The sequence below is a fragment of the Sesamum indicum genome, linkage group LG11 (assembly GCF_000512975.1).
Source record: "Sesamum indicum cultivar Zhongzhi No. 13 linkage group LG11, S_indicum_v1.0, whole genome shotgun sequence".
Classification (NCBI taxonomy): domain Eukaryota; kingdom Viridiplantae; phylum Streptophyta; class Magnoliopsida; order Lamiales; family Pedaliaceae; genus Sesamum; species Sesamum indicum.
In genome coordinates, this window is record NC_026155.1 from 6,761,316 (window position 1) to 6,783,589 (window position 22,274).

At 29.6% G+C, this 22,274-nt stretch overlaps 1 protein-coding gene across 3 annotated transcripts; it reads right to left on the reverse strand.

Moving 5' to 3' along the window:
• LOC105173451 (probable serine/threonine-protein kinase PBL19) lies at positions 6,276-10,151 on the reverse strand. 3 transcript variants are annotated; one of them, XM_011095189.2, is made up of 5 exons: positions 10,041-10,151; positions 9,090-9,513; positions 7,841-8,101; positions 7,504-7,626; positions 6,276-7,226 (listed from the first exon to the last, which is right to left on the reverse strand). In XM_011095189.2, the coding sequence occupies exons 2-5, from the start codon at positions 9,438-9,440 to the stop codon at positions 6,681-6,683; spliced, it is 1,281 nt and encodes a 426-aa protein (XP_011093491.1). In that variant the 5' UTR covers positions 9,441-9,513; positions 10,041-10,151; the 3' UTR covers positions 6,276-6,680. The 3 variants fall into 3 exon arrangements, with proteins under 3 accessions (XP_011093491.1, XP_011093492.1, XP_011093490.1); XM_011095190.2 differs by lacking the exon at positions 10,041-10,151 and adding an exon at positions 9,890-10,034; XM_011095188.2 differs by lacking the exon at positions 10,041-10,151 and adding an exon at positions 9,845-10,034.

Genomic DNA, 22,274 nt, shown 5'->3' on the forward strand with positions numbered 1-22,274 from the left:
GAATTTTTTGCCTTTTTTTTTTTTTTTTTTTTGTGAAATACACTGAGATCTATGCTAGTAGATTTCTCCATGCTATACTGGGATGCCAAATTTTGGTGAGGAAAATATATAAAAAGAGAAACAAGTTTTATAGTATGAATTTTTGTGAGGAAGATAATAATAAAAAGGGACAAAATACTAAAATTCCTTCAAAATAATTTTGTATATGTAAAATTTATATAAAAATATATATTTTTCATTTAAAAAAACTTATACCATCAATTTCTCCTACTTAAAAATTTGCATGTACAACGGACAATTCGATCGATGTTTAAATTCATAATGTATTATTTGTTCGGATTTAACGAGTCTCAAAAGTTCGTCTTTGAAAAAAACGTCTCGTTAGATGAGTCTATGGATCGATTGTTTTGGACAAAAAGGTACGTTGATGAACTTTTAGATATTACAATTCATTTTAAAAATATTATCTAATAAAAGGAATTTGTATAATTAGAAAAATCGAAATATAATCACAAAAATGACATATTTGGGCAATTCAAACTTTTTATCATGAAATTCTTTTAAATATATGTAAATATATATATATATAGATTAATAATTCGATTTTACATTTACGACGTGTATGTATTAAATAAAACATGAATATTTTTGTTATAATATAGTATCATTTTATTATAAATGACTCAAATTGTATATGAATAAAATTATGTCCTTTTTCATGTAGAGGTTTTTTAGAGTGTGCTTTTCTAGAGTCATATTTTGAAAAGACTTTGTGGGGACCCATGTGAAAAGGATGCTAAGATTTAGGGGCAAAATTGCAAATAATTAGAATTAAATAATACTAATAAATGGGGAGGAAGCTTCTTTGAAAGTTCAAGGAAACATGCCCACAAAAATTGCAGAATTAATCTAAATTTAAAATTAAGTAAGTACTGATTTTATTGCAGAGATTAACTGTTCAAAAGTACTAAATTGTCTTAAAAGTTGTACTCTTTTTAAATAATAATCTATTGAAATAAAAATAAAATTATTAGATTCTTACAAAGGCCAATCATGTTGTGAAAAGTAGTTGTTGACAACTATATTTTTATACTATTATTGTAATAAAATATAAAGTTGTCTCATTTTTATATTAATTTCTATGTGTTTGTTTTTTTTTTTTGTATGATATTCTTTTTTTTAATTATTATTGTGAGAGTGATGAGTTGTGGGCTGCAATATTTATTTTATTGTTCGAATTTATTTGAATTATTATCAAATTTGAAAATTGTATTTAGATTTAGTCTGATTATTGATCTGATCGGGCTCGAACGAGTTTTTACTTGAATCAAAGTTGTTTGTTTTGTTATGAATTCTTATGTGATATTCTTTTTTTTATTATTATTATTCTTAGTCGCCATTTGTTTTGATGTATAATATATAATATTTTTGCATATTAAAATATATTATAAACAAGAAAGAAATATGTAAACTAATAAATCACATTTAAAAAGAATAAAATGAAAAAATAACTTAAGGTGTTATCGACAAAGCCAAAAATTATGATATAATGGTGTTAAAATGACGTTTAGTTGCTTTTATTAAAAAAAGAGTAATTATGATTAATTTTGATTATAATTGTCATATTTAAAAAGTAGTGCGACGGTATTACTAACCATCTTTTGTGAGTGTATAAGATCTTTTCTTTTCACATCGATATATATTGTGGGAATGATGAATTGTGGGCTGCAATATTTACTATGTCATATAAATGGGGCTAAAAACAAATCCGATCGGATCGAGTCGAGTCGACTTGATTATTATTTAAGTTTATTTGAATTGTTATCAAGTTTATTTATTTATCCTAAGAGATTTAAATAAAAAAATATCAAATAAAATAATGAACAATTAATTTAAAATTTTGAAATAATTCGATCGTTTTGCACATACTTTTGGGTGCTCTTCTTACAAGAAACGAAAAAATATCGAGAAAAAATTAAATTTTATTTTATCTAATAAATGAAAATAAATAGGGAATAGAATCAACAATTGAATAAGTCATGTTACAAAAAGATTATCTAAAGAAATAAGTTGGTCAAAAATCGAAATACATAATTAAAAAATCAATAAAAGAAAACATAAAAAAGAGGGAATTTTGAAAGAATTATAACCTAATGTTGATAAAATCACAAAACGAGCAAATTTTTCTTGTTCGCTAGGTAGGAATCATGTAGTTCTAACTCATGGAGCGACAGACAGTAGGGATCATGAATAAATTACTTTTAAATAAGTTAATATAAATTTTCATTATTATTTTTTTAATGGGCAAGACAAATTGAGCCTTAGGGCCTATCCGAGGCCAAGTCCTATCGGATGCTAGTTGAGTAGCCAACTCGACTAGGCACCCTATGGCACGTGTGCGCCCAGTGTTGCCTTTACAGAGTTCTAAAATTGATCTGGTAATTTTGGTATGCAACTTCAGAATTTGGAACTCATTTTATATCAAAAGATAAAGCTGTTAATATTAACAGAATAAGCACGAGATGACATTATTTTAAAGATAAAGAGTCTAAGAGAGTGTTTGGTTAAGCTTATAAGCTCCTAAAATCATATTATAAGATGTCAGAGAGCTTATAAACTAAAATAAAATATTTGGCTAATTTTTTCTAAAAGGGTTTATAAAATATCAAAATAAGATGTTTTAGATCTTATAAGCTCTTTAAAATAAAAGTTAATTTTTCTAACTTTTTTTTTTATAAAATCTTATAAACTATATAAAATTAATATGTCATAAGATAAAAATATCCATATTCATACACTCGCACACTCTCCTCTCTCTCTCTCTCTCTCACACACACACACACACACACACTTTCTCTTTCTATGGTTTAAAAACATTTTTTACTATTTAATTTTTTTAATATTCAAAAAAGAGAAAATACTCAATTATTTAATAATAAATTATTATTGTAAATAAAAATAAGATTGGTGCTGATATTTACTGAAAAATATAAATCCAAAACATTATAAGTTACACGACTAGAAATAATAATTGCATTAACAAAGAAAATATAAACTACATTTCTAAATCAATATTCGACTAGCATGAATTCACATATATATTTATTTTTATTCAAAAATTTAGGTAATAATTTATTTTTTTATTGTAAAAAGATTATATATTAAATTTTTATTTTGAATTAAATTAATGTGTACTATTTATAAAACCGTTTTAAAAAATATTAAAGCAAAATATATTGAGAAATAACAACTTATTTGATTCTAATAGTATCATGCCCATTTTAGTCATCTTAACAATAAAAGACCTTATTATGCCAAATACCTTGACATCTTATAATATATTTTCACGTCTTATAAATTTTAACATATGATCTTATCCAAACACTTTAGGTGCTTATTTTTAAAATAAAATTCAATATTTTATAATAAGCTCCTGAAATATTTTATAAAATTTTAAGAACTTATAAAATATTTTAAAAAAATTTAGCCCAACACCCTCTAATTCTTACATTAATTTTTGTTATTATATTTTTATCAACAAGATGCTTTTAGAAATTATTTTTTATTTTATGCCTTCCAAATTGGAACTTTAATTTCTTTACTTTTTTTTTATGGCCTCTCCAATATTTCACTTTCTCTTCTTCATAATAATTTTTAAATTGTGCTCTATTTTTTTTTATTTAATGAAATAAAATCTTGATTGACTATGAAGAACTGGAAAGTGAGTGGGCAGTGGAAGTTTCCCCCCCCCCCCCCCCAAGCCACATATAATCTTTTATTATTTTCTTTTAATTATAAAAAATTTTGGATAGTTTCGATTTCGATCAACATCGTAATTCTAAAGCATAAATAGCTTAATACAAATTATATGCCAAAATAATCCTTACGTCAACAAAAGAAATTGAATCCACAACTATCTAATTAAAAATATCTTGTGTTATTAACTAAGCCAATGGGTATTAACAAGCCATATGTAATAGGGACACATAATATTGATACATAAAGTTGGGATAATTACACTGTTCATTTATGAGATTTGGTGTAATTACACATAATTTTTTTATGATTTGAAAAATAACATCAGAACCCTTGATATTTGATTCTATCTAAAATAGATCCTTCCGTCAGTCAGAATTCACTGAATCTGTTGATATTAATAAGAAAAATTAAATTTAAATTCATTTTTATTTTCAATTGACTTATTAATGACCACTGCATGTAAGATAAATCTCCTCTGAACAAAATACTCTTGTACATCTTCGCACGCTAATGCGTGTGCAAAGCTGTATCTCCACCCTTACAAGAGTAAGCTGGCCAGAAAGATTTGTTTAACCTGCAATAAATGAGTAAAAACTCAATTGGGGTGAATATAAGTTTTTATGCAATTTTTTTTACTAATATTGACATGTTCGATTAATTTTGGCTAACAGATTTATCTATTCGTTAGACAGAAAAAAAAACCCATCAGAGATACTAAATATAATTACCAAATTATTGAAAATTTACGTATAATTACATCAAATTTTAAAAGAGAGCAATGCAATTATCCTATAGATTTAAATAAAAAATTGTAGTTCTAGAACACCAACTTTTGTTTATTGAAGTTAGGTCCTGATAATTAACTTTTATTTAAGCTTTTGGGCAGCAAAACATTACAAAGGATTTGTGTTTATTTTTGTCATCTTTTTCCTTAACAATAATTCTAAAACCAATCTAATATGTCATTTCAAAGACATCTCCTCCAATGACAGCATGCAGTGTTTGACTTTGTCTGTATTTATTACAAAGTTGACCTTGACTTCAGGTCTCCCACCAAAACTCTACCAACTAGAAAAATAAATAATACAAAGAGAATATTAAGAAATAACAATAAAAATAAATAGGAGATATTTACATTTACATCCCCTAACTTGTTATATATTTACATAAATCACTCTTTCTTTTTACATAATTATACAAACCACCTCTGATAGTCGAAATCAAGAGTAATTTGTGGAATAGTGTTAATATTTTCTAAGGGTATGTGTAAGATGGTCTGTATAGATGATGTTAATATTTTTAACAGGTGCATATATAATTACTAAAATATAAGAGTGATTTATATAAATAAACTATAATTTAAGGGACGTAAATGCAATTATTCCAGATAAAAGAAACCTCAAAGAATCTATACTTTGAGATGAAAATTGGGGCATGATTATGTGAGATATTAGTGATAATGTGGGGCTGCCCAATGATATTAGGAATTTATATAAATGCCTCCAAATTTTCCAATAATTATACAAATGGCCAAGATTCGTGAATCTCAAATTCGAAACATACTGATCTGGCCCAACGCAATCTGAACCCAGATATGTACAAACTCTTAATGATCGTCCAGTCAATCTTGAATCAACAGTTTATGTAAACAAATACAATTCAAAATATTTATAAATACTGATTCCCTCTACACCATAGGTTTGTTCCATATTTACTTCCGTACAACCACACTAACTTAAACATCAGAGAATTATAATTGGGGCCTTTCCAGCGTTGTTCTGATATATTCCTTTCTTACAGGATATACAGTCAGATTCCCAGATTACACATCAAGTGAAGAGGGTGTTTGGCTAAGCTTTTCTAATACATCTTATAAGTTCTCACATCTTATAAGATGTTTTAGGAGCTTATAGGATATTGGATCTTATTCTAAAAATAAGTTCCAAAAGTGTTTGGATAAAATAAGATATTAAATCTTATAAGATGTTAGGGTGTTCGGCATAATAAAGTCTTTAATTGGTAAAATAACTAAAATAGACATGATACTATTAGAATCAAATAAGTTGTTATTTATTTGTAGAATTTTTGTATAAGTGGCGTGCATATATATTAAATAAACATAAAAAATGCAATAAAATTCATTTCTTGTTATACTCTTTTTTTTTTTGAAAAAAAAAAGAAGCAATTTTAAGCCAAAAAATAGAATTTCCTAAAAGCGTGCTTTTAGATATTTCTAGCTGTTTTGAACTTCTAATGAACAAACATGATAATTTTTGAATTGTTTACGCCCTATATATGAGGTAAGTACTGTTTCTTTATCAAATTGATCTCTTCCTAAAAATCATTTTTTCCCAAACATTTTCTGTTTATTTTTTCCTACATCTAATTATTTTTTTAGTGGTTTTTTTTGCAAAACACTCATTTTACTATCAACTCCAACTTTCTCCACAAATTATCACTTCTCTAAAAGCAAAAGCTACAACAAATACGGCTATAAAACGTCTATAAACTCCGACTTTGTGCACAAATTATCACTTTTCTAAAAGCAGAAGCTCGTATGGGCACTCCCATACTCCAGTGTTGTCCAGTAGAATCTCTTCCCAACTACTAGAAAGATGAGAATTCCATTCCCACAAAAAGAGCCTATCAACACTTGAACATTATTACAATTGTCTCTTTCTACAAAGTCTTCAGAACAGGAGCTTGTAAGCTGATCAAACAACTCAAAACCTGGTCCCAAAAACCCAAAAAAAAGTAAAGGAGAGAAAGAGAGAGAGAGAGAGAGAGAGGAGAAGAAGAAGAGAAACACCAGTACAAATGCATGTATTTCAGCTGCTGTATTTCTACCATTGACAACCTCAAAAGGAACCATACTTGTCTGTGCAACTAAGGCCTAATGACTGAAAACCGACCACCTTTTTTTATGTTATTTTAGCCCTCTGCATGATCATAAACCTCCTCCTGCTTACTCCTCCAATGTGTTCGCTTATCTTGGCCAAGTGTGCCATACGTCTCTTGGCTGACTCTGAGGCCCCCATCTGCTTCGTGGGCTTTTCGTCAGTCATTTTATCTTCGACTTCCTCAACGAATTTTGTTGGAGGGCTGGCTGTGCCAGAAACTTGAACTATTTGCTTCAACGTTTCGACCACCTTGCTCATCTTTGGCCGGTCCTTTGCGCTTTTGACCAAACAACTATCGGCAAGCTTAGCGATTTTACGAGCTGCATTGAGAGAGTACTTGTTTTCAAGTCTTGGGTCCATTATCATGGCAAATTTCCGACTATCAGCAGGGTACTGTTTAATCCACTCCAACAGTTTCTGCTCTGATCTTGGTCGGTCCCTTTCTAGGGACCGTCTGCCGGTTAAGATCTCGTACAGGACTACACCAAAACTCCAAACGTCGCTCTTTGAAGTTAGATGTCCTGTCTCTATGTAGTCGGGAGCAGCATATCCATATGTTCCGACAACCTACATGCCAAAAACGGGCTATAAAGTCGGACTCTGACAACATATACATGACAAGAATATTCAGAATACTTACTCTCATGTTCGAAACTAAAAATAGATGCATGTAATGTTTCAAGGTATTGGTCCTAAGTTGAATAAATCTTTGGTTATGTTCACATTCCCTCAACTATGATGGAATAACATAAACATGCAGTTCAAATAACTTCTCTAACTACATAATACAAGAATTAGTTGCGATATGCTGCATGCATATGTCAACCAAAGTACTGAAACATACTGCAGTTGAAACATGAGTGTGACCAGCCGTAGGACCCTCTCTGGCAAGCCCAAAATCAGAGAGTTTTGGCTTGAAATTATCGTCCAGCAGCACGTTCGATGACTTGAAATCTCGATATATAACCTAACATTGGAGCAAACAACAATAAGCATCAACAGCCAGTAATATTTCTGAGTTAGAGCTCTGCACAAAGATCAAGGTTAATTAGCCATAACTCATTTTTGTTGTCATCTCAAAAGAACCCAAAAAAGCATAATGCAGCTCGCTCAGATACAATATGCTAAGTTGAAAAATTAGAAAAATGAAAAGATGGTATTAATGCCGTGTGCGTAAAAACCTGGATCTCTAGTTCTTCGTGCAGATAAGCCAGTCCCTGAGCTGCCCCGAGCACTATTTGCAATCTACAATCCCAGGACAGAGTAGGGTAAGCCTTGTTGAAGAGATGATCTTCGAGACTTTTGTTCGTCATGTATTCGTAAACGAGTAGCCTCTGGATACCTCTCTCTCCGTCCACGGCACAGTATCCAATGAGTTTGACGAGATTTGGATGTTCTACAACACCTAGAAACTGCACTTCTGCTACCCATTGTTTATGACCCTGAGAGTGATCATACAAAATAATTCATATTCCTGTTGGCCCGAAACCTCTAATGTTGATAAAGCACGTAGACTGGGAGCTTGACGAAGATAGAGTAGCTTAGTTCAGAGAACAGAGCTTTCGACCAAATATTTGAAAATTCATAAGCATAGGACAAGATTTCAGGATTGACACACCACATTCAAACTGTATTACAACTGCATGTAATAGCATATCAAGATTGAGAGATCAATCAAAGTATTTGATAATCATCTGATTTCAGTAAAAAAGCATAGATGAGATATGAAAAATAAATTAGCTAACAAGCTGCTAAGATATCTTGTTCATCACAAAATGTCGTTCGGCAACCTTTTCTTTCTTCCAGCGATGCAGCAATTTCACATCATGTTATTCTGCGTCTAAAGGGCACTGACATATTCAACCAAATTTGGTGGTTTAAACATAAGGCTCTTTCTTGCTACTTATTGATTCCCGACGAAATCGTTGCTCAACTTGCAAAGTGGAAGATGCACTTTTAAAGATTTTCTGATATTTAACTCCAACATAATTTGCGACGAATACTAATTACTAAGGATCAAACCTCAGCTTGTGTCGTTATAATTCAAAACACAAAACTTGTGCCTTTTAACGTATATGCCAATCTCATCACTCGTGCAAGAACAACATCAGATGATGACCTTGAATGAATCCCTCAAAGCCAAAAACACACATACATCCTAGAAGGAACTGAATTTCATCTCCCACAGACACAACTTCCAAACTGAAGAGAGTAAGACAGTAAAACAACATAAAGAGAAGACGACCAACAGAAAATGACAGCTTATTTGACCAAATTCAATCTAGAAAACTCAATTAAGAAAGAAAGACAAAGCAATCCAAATCAAAAGTGAAGCCAAATCTTGAAGCATAATAATAGCCAGACAATTTTTTCAGAACATTTGACTTCATCAAAATATCAGGACAACATATCTCCAAACAAGAACAGTACCTGATAACCATCCCTATTGAGTTTCTTGATAGCAACCAGAAGAAGGTCACCCTTTCCATCAACAGGCTTGATGGTTCCCTTGTAAACACATCCAAAACCACCCTCACCAATCTTAAGTAATCTACTGAAATTATTAGTTGCCTGTCTTAGCTCTGAGAATGTAAAAACCCTCAAATTCTGAGCTTTCTCCTCATATAATTCAGGTATACTGCGAGGAGAAGTAGCTGAACAAGAACTCTTGGTAACCCTGTCAGTTTCTGATATATCAGATTTGCTCTGGCTGTTCAGAACTGGAGCTGATTTCTGTACTCTACTTTTGTTTCTATCCTTGAAGTAATAGAAACACTTCATTTTTTTTTCTCCCTTATATGCCAAAAGGAGTCTTCAAGATTCAACTTTGAACTCCAGAACAGCCATAGGAAACCTGCCACAAACCAGAGTCAATAAAAGAAACAAAAAATCCAAGAACCCTTCAAATATTGACAAAAAAAATTTCAGATAATTGTGGCAATGAAATTTAACATAAATCAGAGGGAACCCAGTTTGTTAAAAGCAGAAAGAACTGCGAAACTGAATCAAATGGGGTAATTTTGTTCAAGAACAGAACAATAATCAGCATATAATAGAGAAAAAAAATAGAAAAAGAAAATGTCAGCAACAAGGGAGTCTCACTAGCAAACAATAAAAACTTAACCAAAAAAACAAAGATTGAAAAGAACATTTGAACTAAAAGCTTCAAGAAGAACCAAAATTACCCTTTGCTGGGGGGGAATAGAAAATGGATGAAGAGCGAAGGAAACCTGATGAATTGTTCAAGCAAGAAATGGAAGAGAAGAAGTGATTGAACAAAATGAGCCGGGAATTTAATGCAAGAAACAGAGAGAGAGGTGGAGAGACGCTGATGGTGATTAATAAATGCTAATTCTTTTGTTGTTATCCCATCTCATCTACCTGTAAAAAGGATGAATACTGTCTACTTCAATGCATTTGTTCCTGGTTTGGCACAACCCTCTTGGACTCTCTCTCACTCAAAGCCTTCGACTTTCAACACGGCTCAACACTAACTTAAATGCATGTGAGACTTTCCCATTAAATACACAGATGGAAAAAAACAAACATAAATAAGTGTGTTAGAGATAGTATGTATGTTTGGATTTATTTTTAGAGATAATTTAAAATAAGTATTATATGTTTAATGTTGTATTTTGGGAGACAAAAATTACTATTTATTGTCAAATTATGTCTTTTTTATATATATTTATATATGTATTTATATTAAATCAGTTAAAAATAAAATATTTTTAAATAATGACAAACATTAAATATATTTTGAGTTGTATCAAAAATAATTTAGAAATGAAAACAAATATAGTGCAGGTTTTTTTCAAGAAAAGTCTTTGATTTTGTAGGTAAGATGAGAAGGGATGCGAGTTGATATGCCCATAACTCAAAGATGAGGGAGCCCACTTTGAAGGATGATTTTCCTAGTACGCACAATTTACTCACGCAGATCTAGAAAGATTGTGAAATTTTTCATGCATAGATGGTGGGTGGGGTGGGGTTGTCTTTGCCCAAAGAAGATGGGGTGGAAACAACAAATATCAAACTTGGAGAACTTCCTACATGTTTAAACAAGAAATTAGGACACCAATGAAATGAATTATAAGAAAAGAAATAAGACAAAAAGATGTTTAGACAATAATGTTCTTGATTATCATTTTTGAATGATTTGATCATCCATACATGTTATTAGTGTGTAATGTCTGTTTCGCCTAAATCGTGCAGGATGCAACTGGTATATGATTTTAGGCTCGTAAAATATCTATTTTCCCCATGGATAATTGCATGTATACTTTATAATCTATGATTTATTTATACAAATTATTATGCACGACTTATTGAAAACAACAAATATATAACTTGACTATTTGAATTGATCTTAGTCTATTTTTTACGTATTATTTGGGCATGTTTACAATGAAAAACACATCTAGTTTGAATTAATTGTTTCAGTGGGACCATCCAGTAAAAAATAAATTAAATTGACTTTATAGGTAATAATACATTAAAAAATTAATCATTGCAAATCAAGATATCATATATATACATATATTATTCTATATATAAAAATATAGTATACATATAATCCAACATTTCTTAATAAGATTATAAATGTAATTTTATAGTTAAAATAAAAAATAAAAAGCATGTGTATTAAATGAAATTACGTGGCGATGGTATTGCTTAATTTTTAAAAATTTTAAAAAATATTTTTTAATAAAAAATAATTTAATCATTTCTAACAGTATCATATGGGGTAAGTTTCATTAAATTCTATATTGTTATTTAACTTTTGTGAGTGATAAACTTGACAATGATACCTCCTAATTTTGAAGTAGACCCACTAAGAATGATAACTTGTCAACCAAACAATAATAACATAATTTAATAATATTGATATAATATTTGTTAGTATTGTTGGGTTGGGGGTGGGGGGGAAGGCGACATGACTCGAAAGTCCAATGTTGAGAGATTTTGTTATTCTTGTCGTGTCCTTGAATTCTTGAGTAGGTAGTTTGCAGAAAATGGAACTTCGACTCCGCACGTCAAACACCTCTTTCCTTACTTCTACCCCATTACGTATAATTAAGGGTAAGTTAAAAGCTCTCTCCTCATCGTATTTGACATAATTATGAATATTTATTTATTATTATAAATATTTATTTTTAAATTATGCATTTTTGTAAATGGTGATGTGCAAATTTTTACTTTACCTTGATTGATTTAAAAAGAAAAGGCCTGGGAAAATGTAAAAAGAAAATGAGGGTATATAAAGTAAATAATTCGTAGCACGTATTAGTTCATAAATATATTTTAGAAAATTTTAAGAAATATATAAAATTATAACTCCAGGAATTCGAAAAGGTACTTTTTAAGAAAAAAGGGTTGTGACAGCTGGACAGTGGATAACTGTGAATTGCCAAGGTCGTGGTTCTGCATTGAGAAAGATGAGAGCACTGATCATCCATGGGCTTTTCAAAACAACAGAAATGTTAAAGCTGGGGGTCCAAGCTAGGCATAGACCACTGCTTTATTTAAAGCAGGAACAAACTCAAAAGTGAATCAGATTGATGGACTGTAAGAGAGAAGAAAGCTTATCAGTTTGCTGTTTTGATTTCACAGAGAAAGATGATGCCGGGTTAGTGAGATTGAAGAAAATCTCGTAGCATTCTCCTTGCCGCAGGCCGGGCCAATCCACAACAATTCCAAGCGATAATCTTCATTGAAAGTTCACTCCCGTGACCCCGCTGGGCCCTTGACAGAATTGGAAAAAATTGAAATCTCATCAGCATTAACTGGGCAGTGTAGGACTTCAGCTTCTTTTTGGCTCCCACCAAGGATTTTGTATTTGTTTCTAGCTTTTTCTTTCATTCTAATAATCTTTCTTTCTTTGTGAACTGTTGTTTTCTCTTGCACCAACTCCAGGATGAACTCAGGATTTTTGTTATGTGAACTGGTACTGTTAAGCGAGAGAAACTCAGGTGAAAGAAGAAGGACATTCATTTGGCAGGAAAGCCAACTTTCAGATTGTTCATCAGTTTTCAATTTCTTGGATGTTGGGTTGATTTCCAATTGGTGGTGGGCAGTCCTTTTAACAGTCATCTATTTTTATTTTTTTGGTGGGCTGGTTGGGTGTTTGTTTGGGCTTGTCTGGAGTAGAATAGTTTTTGTTTCTTTTGGAGATTGGACTGGGCTCATATGTTTTTTATTCAAGGCAGTGGGAGTGGAATTTTGGGTCTTGTCGAGTTACTAGAAATCATTTTGGGTTGGTGGTTTAACGAGTGGGTTATCTAGGATTAGCCCATTCCAAAGGTGGTTAAAGCTGACTTAGGGGAAGCAGTTGGGCTTTAAGGGGAAATTGGGTTTTGGGTTTGTGGGTATGGGGACAACGGATCCGCATGTTGATTGTGGTGTGTCAGGGGGTTTAGGACAATTCGGAATATTTTTGGTCTGTTATTTTCTTTTCGTATATCATCTGCCAAGTCAGGTTCGTTTTAGGTAAATTTTGGGTTTGCATCCTGGGGATTGGTGGGTTTGTAGTTTGGGTTGTCTTTTACAACGAGCTCTATTTATTTGGATTCAGTGGCTGCAAGTGGTTTCTCAGGTGGATATGGTTCCAAACTGGTTTTGTAGATGTGTATGAATGGATTTGGGATGGGGGGATTCTTTGTTTTAAGCCAGGGATCGAAATGGAATTGGTGTTTCGATCTATTTGTTGGTTTTGATTTAACAACCCAGGAATTGATTTTATGACCCATAGTACCACAACTATGAAAAAAATCACCTAATTGCTCATACCTAACTTCAAGCACCAATTTCCGGTTTTCTTGACAACTAAAAATAATAAGATCTTGGAGTGGTTTCGCCACATCAACTTATGTTTTGATTCAGAGTGTTTTTCTCCATCGGTGACTATCTGTAGCAAGATCTGCTCCAATATACTTCCAGAGCAAGTTCCTGATTTTCCTGCCACTTTTTGTTTACATTGATAATGGGGAGACCAAATACTTGCACTCAAATTTGGTATTTGTTGAGATCCACTTCTGCGAGGGCTTCTTTAGGGTGCCACGATTTTGAAACAATGAGATTACCACATAATGACCATGGGCTGAGTTTCCATATACGCCTGCTGTCATCTTCTTTTTCAAGGAGAAATACCAGGGTATTTTGGGTGATGACATTAATTGTGGCTTTTGGAGGGATATTCCAAGTTTGACAAGGGTCGATTTTATGGATTATGGAGAGAGAGACAGAGAGGGGACTCTTTTATACCTGTTGAGGGGTTTCTCACATATGGCTTTAGCGACGATGGGTAGTAGGAGGCAGGATTTGGGTGTTTAGGTGGGTTTTCGTCATCTGAAAGTTCAAGGTGAATGGTTTTGTCAAAAAGACTTGCTACAACGCCTATTTCCTCCATAAGATGTGGGTAGTTGACCAAATAGTCAAAGGATTAAAGGGATGAGAGAAGGGTTTCGTTGGTAGATGAGTGAATGGGGGTTAGAGCGAAGGAGAAATGGCAGATGGACAGACCAGGGGTGGAAAAAGGGGAGATGACTTAAGCCCTCACTCTATAAAGGGAAGGAGAACCCTTCAGTTTCACCATGGGAGTTCCACTCTAGAGAGAGAGAACAGTTTCCTCTTTACCTTTCTACTCTTTGGCATCGTAGATGCCATATATAAAGTAGGGGTGATTTTTTTTTTATTATTATTTGAAGCACTGTCATTATTAATTGAAATAACTCGATTACAATTATTTTTGTTTAATTATCAATATCTAACAAAGACAATTAGAATATTCATATCCTAATCAACAATATCAGATAAATGAAAGGGATAATATGCTCCCCTTCTTGGAGGTTTGGTATAACTACACGTAAACCTCATGTGGTTTGAAAAATTACATCTAGCACCCATGAGGTTTATTTTCGTTTAACAAATATGGCCCTCAATTAGTCAAAATTCACCAAATTTGTGATATTAACAAAAGAATTGAAGACAAAAGTTATACTTACCTTCAATTGACTTATTACTGATTTATTGCAAGTCAAATAAATATTTTTATGATCAAATTACCCTCATATGTTTTCACGTATTAATGCATGTGAGGAGATATATCTTCACTGTTATAAGGATAATTTAGTCGGAAAAAACTATTTGACCTCCAATAAGTCAATAATAAGTTGATCGAGGTAAATAATAATTTTTATTTATTTTATTTTTGTTAATATCAACAAATTTTATGAAATTTGACAAATGGAGAGACTTTTTTGTTAGACGGAAGCAAACCTCAAGCGTATTGGATGTAATTTCCTAAACTATAGAAGGTTTATATGTAATTACATCATACTTTAGGGAAGAAGAATGTAATTATCCTAAATAAAATCTAAACAACACCTACTACTACAGTAGACAATATCTACTGTGTAATAAATCATTAGTGGGGGTTCTAACTCATGATCTTATGGCCTCAATTTCGCCAACTGAATTAGACCTCATTGACAAAATAGGAGAATTGAATGTTGATAGTTTGTATTAAAAAAATGTTGATAGTCTGTAAATCTTATCAAACCAAATTAAAAAAATTGATAATCGAATTGAAAATTTTGGTTCCAAATTTAATTTTTATTTTTTAAAAATTTCAATATTTGATTCAATTTTAATTTCTAATATAAATTTACTAAAATGTACTTGATAGATTCTATTTTTCATAAAGAAATAACGCAATCAATTTCAAAGAATAAAAGCTGTCCATTTAGAAATAAAATCAAATCCCAAATAAATGACCAACAATTTATTAGGAGTATCAACAGAAAGAGGAGAAATTACCATGAAATCCACCAAGCTCATAGCTAAGAAAGAGAAAGTAAGGATAAAAGTGACATTATACCCCCAATTCAATGAAGACAAAGTTTTATTTTTAGTCCTATAACTATACGAATCTTGCACATTTGGCCCCTTTTTCTTTTGAAAAACACATTTGAAAATGTAAGTTTTATAATTTCAACATATTTGTCGTGTAATTACTTAACGAGCAAATTAAGTCCGACAATTATTTATATACATTTAGTCCATTAATTTTTTAAATTTGACACATTTTATACCTATTTGGCTAGCGATTTACGACCATGCGGGAAAAAGTGTAGTTATTATTTTAATTTTTTATTTATTGTTATATTTATTTATTAAATACATATTTTTATATTTTACTTATTAAAAATAAAAATGTAAACAAAAAGTGTAGTTATTATTTTAAATATTTAATTTTTATGTATTTTTTAATATTTAAAACGAAAAAATCAATTTACCCAATACCAAACCAAGATATAAGAATAAATTTAAATCGATTACGTCGATTACATATGTGGTACAATATTTTGGCGTACCGACCAAACTGACCCCTAATATTAGGTAGTACTAAAAAAAATATAACATTTAACTTTAATTAATTATAATAGTTAATAATAAATAGTAGTAGTAAGTAGCTATTGACACGGGCATGCGACGGTTGGTGGCTGTAGTTTTTGCGAATGTGGCTAAAATATTTTAGCCATGACAAATATTTTATAAGGGCTCTTAGCTGAGTAAATAATAGTTTTTTCCATTGATTTTAGTTAATCATGGGTAATAATAATTATTTACAACGATTTTTAGCCATAGCCATTAATATTTTTTTTAGCATAGTTAGATAATCGATACATATTTTATTTTTTTAAAAATACAATGAATATATGACAATCATCCAAACACCTGTGCCTTTTTTTTCAAGCTATTGCAGAGACAAATCTCGTTAGCTTTTTTCACCATTCAAATATCATAACTAATCATTAACAGATGATCTAGTGATTCGATAATGATACTTTCTACCTGTAAAATGGGTTCAAATCACAACGAAAACTTGAAAAATCAGTTCTGATCCTCATTTAAAAGAAAATAATAAATATCAATCGGTAGCTAATGTTAATATAAGGAAAAAAAATTATATTTTTGGTCTCATAAGATAAAGAGTGTTGCATTTTTTGTCCCATAATTTACCAGTTTATTACAGTTAGTCCCATAAACTAAAAATTTACAGCATTTGGGACCAATATAATATTTTTATCTTATAAGACGAAACGTGTTACAATTTTTATCCTATGAAACGGAAAATTTTATAACTTTTTATCTTATGACACCAAGCGTGCTAAGCACATAAACTGTAGGATCAAAAGTACAACACTCTATATCGTGTAGGACTAAATATGCAATTTTTTTAAATATATATATATGAATAAATGATAGATGGACGATGGATAGTTAATAATAATCTATTTAAATTTTGAAGGCCCCAAAAATAATTTAAGTGAAATATGTATAATATTTCCTTACGCATCTGACCATCTGATGGTGTTCTGATTTCTGGGTCGTTGTTATTTATAGTCAACAAAGACTGAGCTGTCAGCTAAATTGGTCACATCCAATTTGACATATGTCTTTTTATGATTGGTTGAATAATTTTTAAATATAATCAAAATAATTTGCCTAGATTATATCTAACTACCTAAACTACCCTTGTTGGAATTGATTTCAATTTTCAAACTTGTCTGTATGTTAATTGGTATCATAATTTAGATAAATACAAATCTTGGTAAGCAATTTTTAATTAAACTGATTTATTAGATTTAATTATTGACGTATTGTTTTTATGTTTGGAATGAGTATTTTAATAAATTGAATTTTTTTTGTTAAAAATAAAAAATTTATTAAAAATCAAATACCAAAATTACAAATATATATTTATCTATTTTTATTTTGAAAGTAGAATAATATAAACAATATAGAAATAATCAATAAATATAAAAATATCTATATAAGACTAATATTTTAGTATCTGTACGAATTGCTAAATAAAAATTATACATAGATTTCATGTGGTTTAGAAAATTATATCAATACCACTTATGTTTGCTTTCGTCTAACAATTAGATTCAGATGTTCATAAAATTCACGAAATTTGCTGCTATTAGCAAAAAAATTGAATGAAAATTCATACTTATCATTTTTTAATTAAACTACCCTTTTCCATCTTCACACATATAAGAAAGTACATCTTCACCCTTATAAAGTTAATTTGGTCATTAAAAAGTAGGAAAAAGTATTATTTTAATCCGCTAAGTATTCCTAATTTTAATTTTTGTCCATTTTTATTTAGGTCCATTAACTTACGAAATTGTTTACTTCTAGTCCTCTAGCAGATTTTCGGACAATTTTACTCCTATGCAACTTTTGAAAGACAGATTTAGTCCATATGCACTCACAGGGGTAAAATTGTCCAAAAATCTGCCAGATGACTAAAAGTAAGTAATTTCGTAAGCTATTGGACCTAAACAAAAATGGACATTGTTATCGGACTAAAATTAAAATTAGGCATACTTAACGGATTAAAATAATAATTTTCCCTAAAAAATATGTTTGACCTACAATAAATCAACAGGAAGTAAATATGAATTTTTATTCAACGTTTTTGCTAATGGCAAAATGAAAATGAATTTATTTACTGGACGATAACAAATGTGAATAGTATTAAGTGTAATTTTTTAAACCACACATATCTGTATATAATTACATTAAATTTTAGAAAGAAGAATGTGATTGTCTCATATTTTGTATATTGCACGTTACCCATATCCCTAGGTTGGGAAGAACATTACCTGGGATCTAAATATATATATAGATTAAATAATGTAACTAATAATGATTTAGGAAACATTAGAATCTTTTCTACTAAGATTTGCTCCCAAATTCCTCACTTTTTTTTTTTTTTTAATTATAGTATTTGTTTTCTTGAAATTTTGTACAAATCTCGTCATGGGCTTTTATAATTACATTGGCAGATGCCCCTCGGGGATGTCTCATCGTTGACATCTCGTCTAATTATATCGACAGGCACACCATAGGGACATATATATATATATATATATAAAAGATAAGAGATATTTGTATAAAAATTTAATTTTAAAAAGTGTTGATGTAGTTTTTTTTTTTAAGAGATAATTTATAATTTTATTTTTTTGAAATTTAATTTAATTATACGTAAATTATTTATAATTTGAGAATATAATTTTATTTTTTTGAAATTTAATTTAATTATACGTAAATTATTTATAATTTGAGAAATTATATATATTATCCCTGATGTTTGCTTCTATTTAACAAATAAATCTCTCTATTATGTCAAAATTCGTTGATTTTACTGATATTAACAAAAAGTCAGGTAAAAATCTATGTTTTGTCCCTAATTGATTTATTACTAATTTATTACAAGTCAAATAAATCTGTTTTACGATCAAATTACCCTTATACATTTTCGGATATGTTAATGTGATGAGGTATATTTCATCATTATAAGCATAATTTAATTAGAAAAAAAAATATGTTTGGCCTGCAATAAGTCGACATAAATCAATCAAGGGTAAATATCAAATTTTATTTAATTTTGTTTGTTAATATTAAGAAATTCAATGAATTTTCACTACCTAGTGGACCTCTTTATTAGACGGGGCAAACTTCAAAGGTACTAAATGTAATTTTTCAAACTATATAGGATCTATGTATAATTATAACAAACTTGAGGAGAAGAGAGTGTTATTATCCCTTTTTTCTAATTTAGAAAAAATATTAATCTTTGCATTTTTGGAAAAAAAAAATACAACAAGTTTCAAAATATTAACAAAAATATATTTGTTGTCACTAGTTCGCCAGTATATATACTGCTAATTAATGATAAAATATTACTAAAATCATCACTTATATTTCTTCTCTTTTTTATCGCTAATCTTCTCTTTTTCAGTGTATTCTCAACATTTTTCGTTCAAATTCTGAACAACAAATGTGCAATAATATAGAGCATTTTTAAAGAAAATCCATCTGTAATTTCATAAGTTCAAGAAAATAAAATATAATTACATTATTTTGGACGTAATGAAGTATAATCAAACCCCACATTTCATTAAAAGAAATATGACTTTTCACTATGGTTAATAATATGATCATAATTAAAGGTAACAGCTGTGGCAGATACTAATTAATCACGATTGCACAACGCTATCCGTCATTGTTTCTGCAAATAATGTCAAAACATTTGCTACATCTAAAAATAATAACAAATATTTCCGTCATATTGTGGTGATCAAAACTTAAATTTTTATATTATTTTTATTTTACCATTGTATATTATATAAATTTATTACGATTTTCAAATCACAGTAAATAGCAACTTATGGAATAATCAATTCTTCTCATTTCACTTCATTACAACTTTGTACAACCAAATGTTGTTGCAATTTTCCAAGTAACAACTGGCAAACTCCAACATATGAAATTTTCAAGAAACTTTTGGGATCCCAAAACCTTAAAATCTCAGGCACATGCATGCATGCAACCTTTCAAGACAACATTTGGATTTTACATCTCCAGGAATTAATTCTAATCATATACAGACACAAAATTCACTTCATTATACAATTATAATTGTTTGGTATGCTTAATTATTGTTTTATTATTAATGATATCTTAGTTTAGTGGTTTAAATTGAGTTTTCTGAATAATTTGACATTGCGGATTCGAGTTATTTTAAATTAATGGGTATTTGTCTCACTTAGTGTGAGTATCGTAATGAGTGTTTATCTCACTTCATATGAATTTACTGTCATACAAATCAGTTTATTATAATTTGTGTTTACTGATCAGATTGTATGTACTAAATTTATTGATATTAATGTAATAATGAAATTACCATTCAATGAAAAAATGATTGTTTGACCGATATACTATTTGAGTATTGTATGAAAAAAATTATTGTTTCGCCGTTATACTATTTGATAAAAATGATTGATCACATAACAAGTACAACTGATTAACTCAATGTGAACATAGTACAAGAATAAAAAAAAAAAGAGTACATTTAATTAGGGATAATTACACTCCATTTCTTGAGATTTAGTGTAATTACACTTAGGCCCCTATAATTTGGAAAATTACATCTAGCATCTTTGAGATTTGCTTCCATCTAACGAATAAGTCATTCGTTAGTAAAAATTTCACCCACGATTGATTGATTACTGATTTACTACAAATCAAGTATTTTTTTCGGATTAAACTACCATTATAACGGTGAAGATATATTTTCTTACATGCATTAATGCGTGAAGATTTATAAGGGTAATTTGATCATAAAAAGATTTATTTGACCTGCAATAAGTCAGTAATATATAAGTCAATCAGGGGTTGATATAGATTTTTTTCTAATTTTTTTATTAATATAAGAAAATTCAATGAATTTTGACTAATGGATGGACTTATTTGTTAGACGAAATCAAACTTTATGAGTGTTAGATACAATTTCTAAAAATACATAGGGTCTACGTGTAATTACACTAAACTTTCAGGAGAGAATAGTGTAATTATCTTTTTAAATTATGTTGCTGTACGTACCCATTTGAAGATGTAAGATTTAAGGGTTAATTACGCTTAAATTTCTTTTTAAAATATGAAATTGCACTATATTCTGAAATTTTTTTGAAATTACACTTATATACCCGCCGATATTTCTCCGTTTACAACTATACATTTCTATTAAGGATTGGACATAAAATATTGATCTCAGCTAAAAAAAGAAAAAATACATAAACTTCAAATTTTATGACTCATTAAGCATTCTTTAAAAATTATTAACAATATGGTTAGTTTTTTCATTCATCAGCAACTCTTTTATATCCAATTATAATAATTTTGTAAATAATATTTTATTATGATTACATTCTTGTGACTTTATATATTACATCACCCAATTTACAAGCACAAAAATATTATTTGGGCATCTCTGTCAATAAATTATACGAAATATTGAATGAGCTAGGCGAAAAATTAAAAATTTTTGTAAATTTTTTTAATGTCAATATTTTGTTTAAAACATAATAAACGAAGAATTCTTAGAGTGGGTTGAAATATAATTTTCAAATTTTTGTTTTAGAGAAGTATATATAATTTTGTATTTTTAAAAATGATTCGGCTGTAATTAACCCCAAGATTTGTAATATTACAACATTACTACTAAAACAACCTATGATTATGATATATTTGATATTATGTTGAATTCATTTTCTATATAGATTGCTTTTCTTCTTTAGATATATATCAAATGTTTATTCAGAACTTAAATGCTCCATAAGAATTAATCCGACACAAAACCATGATAAATACTCTGACAAATACTTCAGTTTAGGGGTGCAAGATGAGCCGAGCCGGCTTGTATCCGAGCTCGAGCTCTTGGCAAGCTCGAGCTCAAGCTCTATACGTTAACGTTCGTGAGCTCAAGAGCCGGCTTGCCAGCTCACCCCCTGTTTTTCTAATTTATATATATATATATATATATATATTATTTAAGTGTATATTTAATATTATATCAAGTTTATTTTTAAAATTCACCATATATTAGAATTTATTACTCAATATATCTCTTATTTTAATTTCATATAATAACAAAATATGGTAGTTTTATTTATATTATTTAAAAATAAGCTTAAGCAACAATTTAGTAAGTTTTGATACATTTTTTGTAAATAAATATTTAAAATCCATTATCAATTA

What these genes read in the sequence shown, in the direction of transcription:
- LOC105173451 (XM_011095189.2), bottom strand. Translation starts at nt 9,440, where the DNA reads ATGAAGTGTTTCTATTACTTCAAGGATAGAAACAAAAGTAGAGTACAG. An exon ending in ACGAAGAACTAGAGATCCAG is followed by an intron (nt 7,627 to 7,840) that starts GTTTTTACGCAC and finishes CTCCAATGTTAG; the next exon opens with GTTATATATCGAGATTTCAA. An exon ending in ACACTCATGTTTCAACTGCA is followed by an intron (nt 7,227 to 7,503) that starts GTATGTTTCAGT and finishes TTTGGCATGTAG; the next exon opens with GTTGTCGGAACATATGGATA.